Consider the following 16,349-nt stretch of genomic DNA (forward strand, 5'->3'; position numbering starts at 1 on the left):
AGGTTGGAGAACCATTTACCATTCAAATGGTCCTCAAAAGAAAGCAGGGGTAGCCATCCTTATATCAGATAAACTAAAGTTTATCCCGAAGACTGTAGTGAGAGATGAAGAGGGACACTATATCATACTTAAAGAATCTATCCAACAAGAGGACTTAACAATCCTCAATATAAATGCCCCGAATGTGGGAGTTGCCAAATATATCAATCAATTAATAACCAAAGTTAAGACATACTTCGATAATAATACACTTATACTTGGTGACTTCAATCTAGCGCTTTCTACACTCAATAGGTATTCTAAACACAACATCTTCAAAGAAACAAGAGCTTTAAATGATACACTGGACCAGATGGATTTCACAGATATCTACAGAACTTTACATCCAAACTCAACTGAATATACATTCTTCTCAAGTGCACATGGAACTTTCTCCAGAGTAGACCACATACTGGGTCACAAATCAGGTCTTAACTGATACCAAAAGATTGGGATCGTCCCCTGCATATTCTCAGACCATAATGCCTTGAAATTAGAACTAAATCACAACAAGAAGTTTGGAAGGACCTCAAACACGTGGAGGTGAAGGACCATCCTGCTAAAAGATGAAAGGGTCAACCAGGAAATTAAGGAAGAATTAAAAAGATTCATGGAAACTAATGAGAATGAAGATACAACCATTCAAAATCTTTGGGATACAGCAAAAGCAGTCCTGAGGGGGAAATACATCGCAATACAAGCATCCATCCAAAAACTGGAAAGAACTCAAATAAAAAAGCTAACCTTGCACCTAAAGGAGCTAGAGAAAAAACAGCAAATAGATCCTACACCCAGAAGAAGAGGAGAGTTATTAAAAATTCGAGCAGAACTCAACGAAATCAATACCAGAAGAACTGTGGAACAGATCAACAAAACCAGGAGTTGGTTCTTTGAAAGAACTAATAAGATAGATAAACCATTAGCCAGCCTTATTAAAAAAAGAGAGAGAAGACTCAAATTAATAAAATCATGAATGAGAAAGGAGAGATCACTACCAACACCAAGGAAATACAAACGATTTTATTTTATTTTTTATTTTTTACAAAAACATATTATGAACACCTATACGCCAATAAATTAGGCAATCTAGAAGAAATGGATGCATTTCTAGAAAACCACAAACTACCAAAACTGTAAACAGGAAGAAATAGAAAACCCAAACAGGCCAAGAACCAGGGAGGAAATTGAAGCAGTCATCAAAAACCTCCCAAGACATAAGAGTCCAGGGCCAGATGGCTTCCCAGGGGAAATCTATCAAACGTTTAAAGAAGAAACCATACCTATTCTACTAAAACTGTTTGGAAAGATAGAAAGAGATGGAGTACTTCCAAACTTGTTCTATGAGGCCAGCATCACCTTAATTCCAAAACCAGACAAAGACCCCACCAAAAAGGAGAATTATAGACCAATATTCCTGATGAACATGGATGCAAAAATTCTCAACAAGATACTAGCCAATAGGATACAGCACTACATTAAGAAGATTATTCACCATGACCAAGTAAGATTTATCCCCAGGATGCAAGGCTGGTTCAACACTCGTAAAACAATCAATGTGATTCATCATATCAGCAAGAGAAAAAACAAGAACCATATGATCCTCTCAATAGATACAGAGAAAGCATTTGACAAAATACAGCATCCATTCCTGATCAAAACTCTTCAGAGTGTAGGGATAGACGGAACATTCCTCAACATCTTAAAAGCCATCTACGAAAAGCCCACAGCAAATATCATTCTCAATGGGGAAGCACTGGGAGCCTTTCCCCTAAGATCAGGAACAAGACAGGGATGTCCACTCTCACCACTGCTATTCCACATAGTACTGGAAGTCCTAGCCTCAGCAATCAGACAACAAAAAGACATTAAAGGCATTCAAATTGGCAAAGAAGTCAAACTCTCCCTCTTCACCGATGACATGATACTCTACATAGAAAACCCAAAAGACTCCACCCCACGATTGCTAGAACTCATACAGCAATTTGTCAGTGTGTCAGGATACAAAATCAATGCCCAGAAGTCAGTGGCATTTCTATACATTAACAATGAGACTGAAGAAAGAGAAATTAAGGAGTCAGTCCCATTTACAATTGCACCCAAAAGCGTAAGATACCTAGGAATAAACCTAACCAAAGAGAGAAAGGATCTATACCTTAAAAACTACAGAACACTTCTGAAAGAAATTGAGGAAGACACAAAGAGATGGAAAAATATTCCATGCTCATGGATTGGCAGAATTAATATTGTGAAAATGTCAATGTTACCCAGGGCAATTTACACGTTTAATGCAATCCTTATTAAAATACCATGGACTTTCTTCAGAGAGTTGAAACAAATCATCTTAAGATTTATGTGGAATCAGAAAAGACCCGGAATAGCTAGGGGAATTTTAAAAAGAAAACCATAGCTGGGGGCATTACAATGCCAGATTTCAGGTTAATACTACAAAGCTGTGGTTATGAAGACAGTGTGGTACTGGCACAACAGACACATAGATCAATGGAACAGAATAGAGTATCCAGAAGTGGACCCTCAACTTTATGGTGAACTAATATTCGACAAAGGAGGAAAGACTATCCACTGGATAAAAGACAGTCTCTTCAATAAATGGTGCTGGGAAAATTGGACATCCACATGCAGAAGAATGAAACTAGACCACTCTCTTGCACCATACACAAAGATAAACTCAAAATGGATGAAAGATCTAAATGTGAGACAGGATTCCATCCACATCCTAGTGGAGAACCCAGGCAACACCCTTTTTGAACAGCCACAGTAACTTCTTGCAAGATACATCCATGAAGGCAAAAGAAACAAAAGCAAAAATGAACTATTGGGACTTCATCAAGATAAGAAGCTTTTGCACAGCAAAGGATACAGTCAACAAAACTAAAAGACAACCCACAGAATTGGGAAGATATTTGCAAATGACGTATCAGATAAAGGTCTAGTTTCCAAGATCTATAAAGAACTTATTAAACTCAACAGCAAAGAAACAAACAATCCAATCATGAAATGGGCAAAAGACATGAACAGCAATTTCACCAAAGAAGACATACACATGGCCAACAAACACATGAGGAAATGCTCTGCATCACTGTCCATCAGGGAAATACAAATAAAAACCACAATGAGATACCACCTCACACCAGTGAGAATGGGGGGAAATTAATAAGGCAGGAAACCACAAATATTGGAGAGGATGTGGAGAAAGGGGAACCCTCTTACACTGTTGGTGGGATTGTGAACTGGTACGGCCACTCTGGAAAACTGTGTGGAGGTTCCTCAAAGAGTTAAAAATAGACCTCCCCTACGACCCAGCAATTGCACTGCTGGGGATTTACCCTAAAGATACAGATGCAGTGAAACGCCGGGACACCTGCACCCCGATGTTTATAGCAGCAATGTGCACAATAGCCAAACTGTGGAAGGAGCCTCGGTGTCCATCGAAAGATGAGTGGATAAAGATGTGGTTTATGTATACAATGGAATATTACTCAGCCATTAGAAATGACAAAAGCCACCATTTTCTTTGAAGTGGATGGAACTGGAGGGTATTATGCTGAGTGAAATAAGTCAATCATAGACGGACAAACATTATATGGTCTCATTCATTTGGGGAATATAAAAAGTAGTGAAAGGGAATAAAGGGGAAAGGAGAAAAATAAGTGGGAAATATCAGAAAGGGAGACAGAACATGAAAGACTCCTAACTCTGGGAAACGAACTAGGGGTGGTGGAAGCGACGGGGGGTGAGGGGTGACTGGGTGACGGGCACTGAGGTGGGCACTTGACGGTATGAGCACTGGGTGTTATTCTATATGTTGGCAAATTAAACACCAATAAAAAATAAATTTTTATATATTTAAATAATAAAAAATGAAAGAAAGCCAGAGTAGTGATACTTATATCGGACAAACTAGACTTTAATCCAAAGACTATAGCAAGGAATGAGGAAGTACACTGTATAATATTAAAGAGAACAATCCAACAAGAAGACCTAACAATTGTAAATATTAATGCCCCAACCTGGGAGGACTTTAACACCCACTTACAGCAATGTACAGATTATCTTAAGTAGAAAATCAACAAGAAACAATAGCTTTGAGTGACACATTAGACCAGAGAGACTTAACAGATATGTTCAGTACTCTCCATCCTAAAACAGCAGAATACACATTCTTTTCAAAGGCATGTGGGACATTCTTCTGAACAGAACACATCCTAGGTCACAACTCAGCCCTCAACAAGTACAAAAAGATTGAGATCATACCATGCATATTTTCTGCACAATGCTATGAAACTTGAAGTCAACCATAAGAGAAAATTTGGAAAGACCAAATATTCACAGAGGTTAAACAACATGCTATTAAATAATGAATGGATCAACCAGGAAATCAAAGAAGACATTAAAAATACATAGAAACAAATGAAAATGAGAACACAATCATCCAAAACCTTTGGGGTGCAGCAATATATATAACAATACAATGTCCTATCTTAAGAAGCAAGAGAAAGCTCGAATAAACAACCTCACCTTACACGTACAGGATTTTATACCTAAAGGAAAAAGAACAACACACGAAGCCTAAAGCCTAAAGCAGAAGAAAGGAATTAATAAAGATTAGAGCAGAAATAAGTGATATAGAAATGAAAAAAAAAAAAAAAAACAAACCAAACCAAACAAAAAACAGTAGAACAGATCAATGAAACCAGGAGCTGGTTCTTTGGGAAAAAATTGTAAAATTGATAAACTCCTAGCCAGACTTATCGAAAAGGAAAAGAAGGGACCCAATTAAATACAGTCACAAATGAGAGAGGAGAAATAACCAACGCCACAGAAATATAAACAATTATAGGACAGCATTATGAAACACTATATGCCAACAAATTGAACAACCTGGAAGAAACAACTTCCTAGAAACATAAACTACCAAAACTGAAAAAGGAATAAATAGAAACCTTGAGAACAGACCCATTACCAGCAAAGAATCGAATCAGCAATCAAAAACCTCCCAACAAAAGAAGTACAGAGCCAGATGGCTTTCCAGGAGAATTCTACAAGACATTTAAGGAGAGTTAAACCTATTCTTCTCAAACTTTTCAAAAAAAAAAATACAAATGGAAGGAACACTTCCAAATTCATTTTATGAAGTCGGCATAACTCTGATACCAAAACAAGAGAAATATTCCACTAAAAAAGAGACATATAGGGCAAAGTCCTTAATGTACATGGATACAAAAATTTCCCATAAAATACTAAGAAACCAAATCCAAAAGTACATTAAAAGGATCATTGTAAAATGATCAGTGAGATTTATTCCTGGACTGCAAGGGCAGCTCACTATTCACAATTCAAACAATGTGATACACCACATTAATGAAAGAAAGGATAAGAACCACATGATCCTCTCAATAGATGCTGAGAAAGTATTTGACAAAATACGGCATCCATTCATTTAAAAAAATCAACAAAGTAGAGTCAACGAGAATATACCTCATCATCGTAAAGGCCATGTATGAAAAAAACACTCCTAATATCATACTCAGTGGAGAAAAATTGAAAGCTTTCCCTTTATGGTCAGGAAGAAAACGGATATCTACTTTCAGAACTGTTATTTAACAGTACTGGAAGTCTTAGCCACAACAATAAGACATATAAAGGCATCCAAATCAGCTAGGAAGAAGTCCAGTTCTCACTATTTGCAGATGACATGATACTCTATATAGAAAACCCAAAGGACTCCACCAAAAAATTGCTAGAATTGATACGCAAATTCAGTAAAGGCCCAGGATACTAAATCAATGTACAGAAATCTATTGCATTTCCTTACATCAGTAATAAAGCAGCAGAAAGAGAAACCAAGAAATCAATCCCATTTATAATTGCAACCAAAATAATAAGGTGCCTAGGAATAAACCTAACTAAAGAGTTGAAGGAACTTTATTCTGAAAACTATAAAACACTGATGAAAGAAGTTGAAGATGATATAAATTGAAAGACATTCCATGCTCATGGATTAGAAAACCAAATACTGTTAAAATGTCTGTACTACCCAAAGCAATTGACACTATTGCAGTCCCTATCAAAATGCCAACAGCATTTTTCACAGAGCTGAACCAAACAATTCTATAATTTGTGTGGAACCACAAAAGATCCCAAATGGCTAAAACAACCTTTAAATACAAAACAAAACTGGAAGTATCACAATTAGGGAATTCAAGGTATATTACAAAGCTGTAGTAATCAAGACAGTATGATGCTGCTATAAAAACAGATATAGATAAATGAAACAGAATAGAAAATCCAGAAATGAACCCACAATTGTATGGTCAATTAATATTGGACAAAGCAGGAAAGAATAAGCAACGGGAAAAAGACAGTCCTAACAAATGTTAGGAAAACTGGACAGCAACATGCGAAAGAATGAAACTGGACCAGGGCGCGATCCTGGGGTCCTGGGATCGAGTCCCGATTTGGGCTCCCTGCAGGGAGCCTGCTTCTCCCTCCTCCTGTCTCTCTGCCTCTCTCTCTCTCTCTCTATCATAAATAAGTAAATAAATAAATCTTAAAAAAAAAAAAGAAACTGGACCGCTTTCTTACACTGTACACAAAAGCAAAATCAGAATGGATTAAAGACCTAAATGTGAGATAGGAAACCACTAAAATCCTAGAGGAAATAGGGGCGGACTCTCTTTGATATTGGTCATAACAATTTCCAACTAGATATGTCTCCTGAAGCAACAGAAACAAAAGTAAAAATAAACTATTGGGATTTCATCAAAATAAAATCTTCTGCACAGTGAAGGAAACAGTCTACAAAACTAAAAGGCAACCTATGGAATGGAAGGAGATATTGCAAATGACATATCTGATAAATTGTTAGTATTCAAAATGTATAAAGAATTTATCAGACTTAACAATTAAAATATAAATAATCCAATTTTAAAAAGGGCAGAAGACAGGAATAAACATGCTTCCAAAGAAGCAAACAGACATGAAGAGATGCTCAACATCATTCATCATCAGAGAAATACAAATAAAGCTACAATGAAATATCACACACATCAGTTAAAATGGCTAAAACTAACAACATAAGAAACAACAGGTACTGGTGAGGATACAGAAAAAGAGGAACCCTCTTATGCAGTTAGTAGGAATACAAACTGGTACCGGTACAGCCACTCTAGGAAACAGTATGAAGCTTCCTCAAAACGTTAAAAATAGAATAACCCTATAATCCAGCAATTCTACTACTAAGTATTTGCCCAAAGAATACGAAACTACTAATTCAAAGGGATACACACACTCCTATGTTCATAGCAGCATTATTAATAATAGCCAAATTATAGAAAGAGCCCAAATGTCTATCAACTGATGAATGGAGAAAGAAGATGTGGTATATATACACATTGGAATATAATGCAGCCATAAAAAAGGATGAAATCTTGCCATTTGCAAAGACATGGATGGAGCTAGAGAGTATTATGCTAAGTGAAACAAGTTGGTCAGAGAAAGACAAATACCATAGGTTTGCATTCATATATGGAACTTAAGAAACAAAATGAACAAAGGAAAGAAAGGAAAATAAAAAAATGGATTCAACCAGAGAGAACAATCAGAGGATTACCAGTGTGGGGGTGGCTGGGCAGATGGGCAAAATTGGGGTTGGAGGGCAGCCCCGGTGGTGCAGCAGTTTAGCGCCGCCTGCAGCCTAGGGTGTGATCCTGGAGACCCAGGATCGAGTCCCACATCTAGCTCCCTGCATGGAGCCTACTTCTCCCTCTGCCTGTGTCGCTGCCTCTCTCCCTCTCTCTCTCTCTCTCTCTGTCTCTGTCTCTGTCTCTGTCTCTCTCTCTCTCTCATAAATAAATAAATAAAATCTTTTTTAAAAATTGGGGTTGGAGATTAAGACTACACTTATCATGATGAGTACTGAAAAATGTATAGAATTGTTGTATTGCCCACATGAAACTATATAATACTATATGTTAACTATACCTGAGTTAAAATTTAAAATAAAAGAAATCATACAGCAATTCGGCAGTGTGGCAGGATGCAAAATCAATGCCCAGAATCAGTGGCATTTCTATACACTAACAATGAACCTGAACAAAAAGAAATTAAGGAGTCAATCCCATTTACAATTGCATCCAAAAGCATAAGATACCTAGAAATAAACCTAATCAAAGAGGGAAAGGATCTATAGCCTAAAAACCATAGAACACTTCTGAAAAATTGAGAAAGACACAAAGAGACGGAAAAACATTCCATGCTCATGGATTGGAAGAATTAATATGGTGAAAATGTCAATGCTACCCAGGGAAATTTACACATTTAATATAATCCCTATCAAAATACCATGGGCGGGATCCCTGGGTGGCGCAGCGGTTTGGCGCCTGCCTTTGGCCCAGGGCGCGATCCTGGAGACCCGGGATCGAATCCCACGTCGGGCTCCCGATGCATGGAGCCTGCTTCTCCCTCTGCCTGTGTCTCTGCCTCTCTCTCTCTCACTGTGTGCCTATCATAAATAAATAAAAAAAAAAAAAAAATGTTCAAAATACCATGGGCTTTCTTCAGAGAGTTGAAACAAATCATCTTAAGATTTGTGTGGAATCAGAGAAGACCCCAAATAGCCAGGGGAATATTGAAAAAGAAAACCAGAGCTGGGGGCATCACAATGCCAGATTTCAGGTTGTACTACAAAGCTGTGGTCATCAAGACAGCGTGGTAATGGCACAAAAACAGACACATAGATCAATGGAACAAAATAGAGAACCCAGAAATGGGTCCTCAACTCTATGGTCAACTAATATTCGACAAAGCAGGAAAGACTATCCTATCCACTGGAAAAAGGACAGTCTCTTCAATACATGGTGCTGGGAAAATTGGACAGCCATGTACAGAAGAATGAAACTGGATCATTCTCTTACACCATACACAAAGATAAATTCAAAATGGATAAAAGATCTAAATGTGAGATAAGAATCCATCAAAGTCCTAGAGGATAACACAGGCAACACCCTTTTTGAACTTGGCCACAGCAACTTCTTACAAGATACATCTATGAAGGCAAGGGAAACAAAAGCTAAAATGAACTATTGGGACTTCAGCAAGATAAAAAGCTTCTTCACAGCAAAAGAAACAGTGACACAAAACTAAAAGACAACCTACAGAATGGGAGAAGATATTTGCAAATGACGTATCAGATAAACGACTAGTATCCAAGATCTATAAAGAACTTATTCAACTCAACAGCAAGGAAACAAACAATCCAATAATGAAATGGGCACAAGACATGAACAGCAATTTCACCAAAGAAGACATACACATGGCCAACAAGCACATGAGGAAATGCTCTGCATCATTGGCCATCAGGGAAATACAAATCAAAACCACAGTGAGATACCACCTCACACTAGTGAAAATGGGGAAAATACACAAGACAGGAAACAACAATGTTGGAGAGGATGTGGAGAAAGGGGAACCCTCTTACACTGTTGGTGGGATTGTGAACTGGTACGGCCACTCTGGAAAACTGTGTGGAGGTTCCTCAAAGAGTTAAAAATAGATCTGCCCTACGACCCAGCAATTGCACTCTTGGGGATTTACCCCAAAGATTCAGATGCAATGAAACGCCAGGACACCTGCACCCCGATGTTTCTAGCAGCAATCTCCACAATAGCCAAACTGTGGAAGGAGCCTCAGTGTCCATCGAAAGATGAATGGATAAAGAAGATGTGGTTTATGTACACAATGGAATATTACTCAGCCATTAGAAATGACAAATACCCACCATTTGTTTCAACCTGGATGGAACTGGAGGGTATCATGCTGAGTGAGGTAAGTAAATTGGAGAAAGACAAACATTATATGGTCTCTTTCATTTGGGGAATATAAAAAATAGTAAAAGGAAATAAAGGGGAAAGGAGAGAAAATGAGTGGGAAATATCAGTGAGGGTGACAGAATATGAGAGACTCCTAACTCTGGGAAACGAACAAGGGGTAGTGGAAAGGGAGGTGGGCGGGGGGTTGGGGTGACTGGGTGATGGGCACTAAGGAGGGCACTTGACAGGATGAGCACTGGGTGTTATGCTATATGTTGGCATATCGAATTCCAATAAAAATATATACAAAAAAAACCCCACAAAATCTAGTTTTGAAGACCACAATAAAAAAAAATCGGCAGAGAAACTGAATAGAACTTTTTCCAAAGAAAACATACAAATTGCCAGCAATACATGAAAAGATATTCATCATAGGTAATCATCAGGGAAATGAAAATCAAAAGTACAGTTTAATACCAGCTCACACCTATTAGAATGATTATCAGAAAGACAAGAGATAAGTTCTGGTGAGGATATGGATAAAAGAGAACCTTGTGTATTCTTGAAGGAATTTAAATTGGTATGGGATAGGCACTACAGAAAGCAGTATGGAGGTTCCTTGAAAAATTAAAAATTGAACTACTATATACTTCAGCAATCTTACTTCTGGGTGTATATTCAAACAAAATGAAAACTACATATCAAAGTAATACCTGCACTCCCACTTCTTTTGCAGATTGTTCACAATAGCTAAGTCGTGAAAATATTCCAAGTATTCCAATAGATGAATGGATAAAGAAGATATATATTTACAATGGAATTCAACCATGAATAAGAAGGAATATTACCATTGAAAGTAAGTAATTGAAAGTAAGACTAAATACTCACAACTAATAGATTATTCTAGGACATCCATACATTTTTCTCCAAGATATAAGCCTAATAAGACTCAACTCTTTTTGTTAGCAAAAGTGACATCAATGGAGCCACAGAATGTAGTGACCTCCTTACCACCTAGGAAGATAGTGCTATCAGGAATCAGTAAGTTCAATATGTTCACAGGTGAGGGGAACCCTGTCCTGAGAGTCCCAGCTCAGCAGGGCCATCAAGAGAATATGCAGGAGACAGGGCTGGGATTGTTGTGAGCTGGCACCCAAAGAGGGACTCAGAATCTTTCCTAAAATTGTTCAAATTTCAGTAGATACTGTAGAAACACACAACAAAAAAGAGACACATGCACACAGAAAAGCAAAGATAAGGTAAGATGAGAGGCAATGAGAGAGATGCAGACAATAGAGAGAGAGATGCAAAAAGAAACAGAGATAAAGGGATCTAGATAAATAATGGCAAAGGTGCAGATAGAAATAGAAAGAGACAGAGGCAGAGATGCTATGAAAGAGTGAGAGACATAACAGAGACAGAGATGCAGAGACAGACACAGAAAGGTGCAGAGACACCTCTGTGTTCATTACAGTGTTATTCACAATAATAAGATATGGAAGCAGCCCAAGTGTCCATTGGTAGATGAATGGATAAAGAAGGTATGACGTATAGATACATATTACTCTACAATAAGAGTATTAGATCTTACCATATGCAACAACATGGATGGATCTATAGGGTATTACATTAAGTGAAATAAGTCACATAAATAAAAGACAAATACTATATGATTTCACTTATATGTGGAATCTAAAGAACAAGTTTACATGAACATATACAAAAAAAAAAACAAAACTGGGATCCCTGGGTGGCGCAGCGGTTTGGCGCCTGCCTTTGGCCTAGGGCGCGATCCTGGAGACCCGGGATCGAATCCCACATCGGGCTCCCGGTGCATGGAGCCTGCTTCTCCCTATGCCTGTGTCTCTGCCTCTCTCTCTCTCTCTCTCTGTGACTATCATAAAGAAATAAAAATTAAAAAAAAAAAAAACAGAAACAGATTCAGAAATACAGAGAACAAACTTGTGGTTGCCTCAGGGGACCTCAGGAGATGGATGGGGAAAATAGGCAAAATAGGTGAAGAGGATTAAGAGGTACAAACTTACACTTATAAAACAAATAAGTTATGGAGACAAAAAGATAATAAAGTAAATAATATTGTAATAAGGTGATAGATGTGACTGTACCTATTGTGGTAAAATTTAGTAACGTACAGAATTGTCAAATCACTGTGCTGTACTCCAGATACTAGCATAGCATTGTATGTCAACTATCTGAGACAATAAAGAAAAACAATAAAAGATGTAGAGAAAAAACTAAAGGAAATATAAGGGACAAGGAGAGACACATAAAAAGAAAGGTGCACACATGGAGATATAATGAAAAAAAGAGAGAGATGAACATCTCATCAAATGTCTGGATCTAGTAACATCTGAAATCAACTTGACCTCAGACTTCTTTGTAACATGAACAGAGTAAACTTGACTTGGGTATCTATCATGTGAAACCAAAAATAGTACTTATATTGCTAGTTATACTTTTTCAAAAATAAAAATGGACCTTGATCAGTGCCAAGACCTATTTGAAATGTCACTGTGGTTTTCAGAGACACCGCGGGCCACTATTACCCACGCCAGGATACTTCCACTGTAAGCTTACATACACAATACTCTGCAAACCTGAAGAAAGGCCAGCACCTCCTTAGGCCATTGCACTGAACAATACTCAATATCCAGAAAGGACGTGACTATTGAATTGATTTTCCATCTCCATCTCCCCCGCCTGCTCTTCATTTGGCACCCCCAGATGCCTCTGGTCTCCCTTCAAGGAGCAATATGACCCTTTCATTCTGCACTGGTTTCCTGCCTCCACCCAGTTAAGAAGACTCAGGGTACAGAGAACTCATAATCACATTTAATTATGATAAAATCTCTATCTTCAGGTAAATGGCTTCAATGTGCTTCTCTTGCACAATCTGTGAAGGAAGAATGGAAACAGGAAAATCCCTTGGGGCCTGAGTAGATCCTGTAGCAGGGAGCACACAGGTCAATGCAGGAAGCAGAATCACACCCAGATCCTCAAGAGTCCTCAGAGTCATGTAGGACTCTGATCTATGTGGGGACAGTCTGTCAGGCAGCTGGGAATTCTGGGCAGGGACAGACGGACACTACAAAGGATGGAATCCCCAGTATCCTCAGGCATCAGTGCAGGAGCCCTGTAGAAAAGAGAGTGATCAGCAGAGGAGACTCTGACAGATGAGCCCTCTCCCCTCCTCTCAGGGCCACTGCAGCACCAGAGAAAACTGAGGGCCAGGGCAGGCAGTCATCACCTCCCCCAATATTTCTGTAAAGGTGAAACCAACTTAAGAGAACATGGCACTCCAGCTGCACACAGATGTGTGGGAGGCAGTGAAGCAGCTCTTGTCCTTTAAGGGGATATAAAAACGTATCAATCTTTTTAGTAAACATAATAACTCACCATCTTTGCACCACTAGTGGCCTTTCACATGTAAATTCACACAGGCAGCAGCCACCAACACATAACACAAAGTGGGCATCATCCTGGCGTCTAACACCCAAGATGTGGCTCTGGTTCCGAGTTTCACAGACAGATAGCACCAACGTTATGGCTTGATTCCAGGGAACAACTCTGGATCTGCCTACACAAACTGGGCAATCTTCCCCCCTAACTCTTGATCTCTGTAGCAGGGAATAGGCCATGAACTGAGACCATTGTGCCCAGGTACACTCACCTCATGCTCTTCCCCCTTTCACCCGTCCCTGCAACCCCACTGAATCAGAGCAGAAATAGTACCTGCCGGTGGAGACCCCCGAGATCCTACAAAAGGAAGTGATACAGAAAAAAAAAAGGTCTCATAAATAGCCACCTTCTCCCTCACCCCAAATGGAGGTGAGATAAGCAACTTAATTGAATTTTACTTTCTCCCCACTCAACCACTCCAAGACCTTAACTGCCCTAAGCTAAAATCCCCCAAAATCAATGACACTGTCACTAGAAGGAAGGGAAGCAGATGCTCTGACCCTCTTACAGAAAGAAACTTTCAGAAAGGAGCCAGGGAGCCAATGATGAACTATAAGGAAGCCCTAGAATATGCTCCACCTGTTACCTCTGTGGTAGGGCTCCTTTTCAACCAATAAATCAGATTCCAGAGTCTCCCCCTAGGTGGTTCCGTCTCTTTCCACCACCAGCCCAGCCTCTTTCCTTTCAGAGTCAGAAGGAAAGAGCTAATCTAGAGACAGAGCCAACCTCCCCCCCCCCCCCCCCCCCGAACAAAAGGTCTCAGGCATAGCCCATCTCCCTCATTTCCCCAGAATGCCTTACCTTTCTGGCTCCTGTGACGGATGATAAGGCCAAGCCCAAGGAAGATCAGCCCCAGCACGAAGCCACCAATGCCACTCAGCATCTTGCTCTGGGCAGATTCAGACTGTGCCCCTGGGGAGCAGAGCCTGAGAGTCAGAGTTGTCCCCACACCCCACAGGCTCCCTTTGGGAAGCCTGAAGTCTAGTCTGAGGTACAGAAGGTGGAGGTACTGGGTGAACCTGACCACCCCTAGGAGAGGGAAGGACCCACCATTAGATCCTTGCACACAGTGGGTATGTGGGGGGAAGGAGGGAGGCTGAAACCTGCTCCTCCAGACACATCCATAACCTCAAACACCAAGGCCCAGTCACCAGCCAGGGCAGTAAACCCTTCAGAGCTACAGGGCTGCGTTGTGGGGCCAAGGTATGGAGAATGATCTCTCTAGTATCTAGAAAGACCACGAGATCAAGATTCTCCTGATGCCCCTGCCGTGGGACAAGAGGTACTCTAATCTCCTGTGATTTCCACCTCAGTAGTGACATCAAGGATAACAAATAGAATGGGATGGGCTAGAGGAAGCTCTGCCCTATGTCTGTGGGGCTCATCATGACAGGAAACAAACTTCTCCTTACGCCACTGCACTGTGATGGGGCTCTGGAGGCTGGCGTGCTCCACATGGCAAGTGTAGACATCTCCTCGCTGGGGAGTCATCTCCAGCATCACAAGGATCTGGAAGGTCCAGTCCCCATTCCTAATAAGTGGAGTGGACACGACACCAGCTGTCTGCTCCTGGTCATTCCGAAACCACCAGACTTTGATCTGGCCTGGATAGAAATCTGTCACTGAGCAGACCAGCAGATTGTGGTGGTTCAGAACCTCTGTCCTGGATGGGGAGATGGTCACTGTCGGTTCCACTGAGGGGAGTAACAGACAAGAAAAGACAATGAGATGTGAGACTACACAGCAAGTCTCCCCATGGAGAAAAGTCCTCCCTTGGTACCAGCATGGAAAGATCCCTGGATTCCAAGTCTTGGATTTGGATCTCAGCTTGGCCACCTTATTAGTTTGCATGAACACGTGAGTCAGTTTACTTTTCAGAGTCTGAAGAAATAATAATAGCAATCATTCTAGGAAAGTTATTCTGTTGGGATCCCTGGGTGGCTCAGCGGTTTAGTGCCTGCCTTCAGCCCAGGGGTGATCCTGGAGACCCGGGATTGAGTCCCACGTACAGCTCCCTGCATGGAGCCTGCTTCTCTCTCTGCCTGTGTCTCTGCCTCTCTGTGTGTGTCTCTCATGAATAAATAAATAAGATTTTTTTAAAAAAAGGAAAGTTATTCTGTTGATATTAATTGATGCAATAAAGCATTTTTAAATTACAGATCGCTGTATTACACATGCTACTACTACTTATCACATTTTCAAAAATAAAAATAATAAATTTGGACCTCTTTCCCTCATCCCTACTGATAGATAAAGTGGTTGCTAATCCCTAACATGCAAAGTAGTTAGTTTTGAAATTAAATGACATAATATAGACAGTGTGTGGTAAGGTATTTGTCTAGAACAAGGTATTGATTAAATGGCTACAATTAACTTTCAGAAAGAGTGTCTACCCCTGAAGTGAGATGATGATGCCCTGAGGAGGTGATCCAGGAGGAACAGGATATGCAGGGCTTAGGCCAAAAGAAACCTGAGACAATTCTTATTCAATAATAATAGCATCAGTTAATTGACTCCAAAACTTCAGCTCTTCCTAGTCTAAAATTAGTTGATATTTTCTAAGAAATTAAAATTCTAGGTCCAAGATTGCAGAGGAGATGGAGACCTTGGTTTCATCTGGTCCCAAGAGTTCAGCTACATAGGTATTAAACTATTCTGAACACCTGGCAACTCAACCAGAGACCTAGAAAAGATTAGCTGCAACTGCAACTCCACTAATAGAAAAGCAACCACTTTCTGCAAGGTAGGAGGTGCAGAGAAGTGAATCCAAGGTGATAACATGGGAAGATAAACTGGGCGGGCAGGGGGTTGTTTAAGCAGCCAGCTATCAGAAAGTGATATAGCAGTGAAGTGCAAAATCAGAACTTTTAGAAGTCTGCCCCAGTGAGGGATGTCCTTGCCTGAAAAGGTGCTCAAGCAGCAAAGTAAGGGTAGAATCCTAGGTAGTACAGTATGGTCTCAGGATCATGGGGTCACAGGAAGACCGAGGGTGCCTGAATGTGG

At 40.0% G+C, this 16,349-nt stretch overlaps 1 protein-coding gene across 2 annotated transcripts in view; it reads right to left on the minus strand.

The window, feature by feature from the left end:
- The window catches only part of LOC112641377 (HLA class II histocompatibility antigen, DQ beta 2 chain-like), a 63,770-nt gene extending 48,558 nt beyond the window's left edge, over window positions 1-15,212 (minus strand). The window contains exons 1-4 of one of the 2 annotated variants that reach the window (XR_007401065.1): window positions 14,759-15,212; window positions 14,148-14,258; window positions 13,620-13,643; window positions 12,939-13,020 (exon numbers count right to left, since the gene is read on the minus strand). Coding sequence is in view for 1 of the 2 variants with exons in the window: in XM_025418369.3 (XP_025274154.3) it covers window positions 13,007-13,020; window positions 13,620-13,643; window positions 14,148-14,258; window positions 14,759-15,197 (588 nt within the window). In the remaining variant the exon portion in view is untranslated. Of the gene's footprint in view, window positions 1-12,697; window positions 13,021-13,619; window positions 13,644-14,147; window positions 14,259-14,758 lie in introns of those variants that run through there. The other variant, XM_025418369.3, reaches the window with a different exon arrangement.
- Between the last annotated feature and the right edge of the window lie 1,137 nt (window positions 15,213-16,349).

Source organism: Canis lupus, chromosome 12 (genome assembly GCF_003254725.2).
Source record: "Canis lupus dingo isolate Sandy chromosome 12, ASM325472v2, whole genome shotgun sequence".
In the NCBI taxonomy this organism is placed as follows: Eukaryota; Metazoa; Chordata; class Mammalia; order Carnivora; family Canidae; genus Canis; species Canis lupus.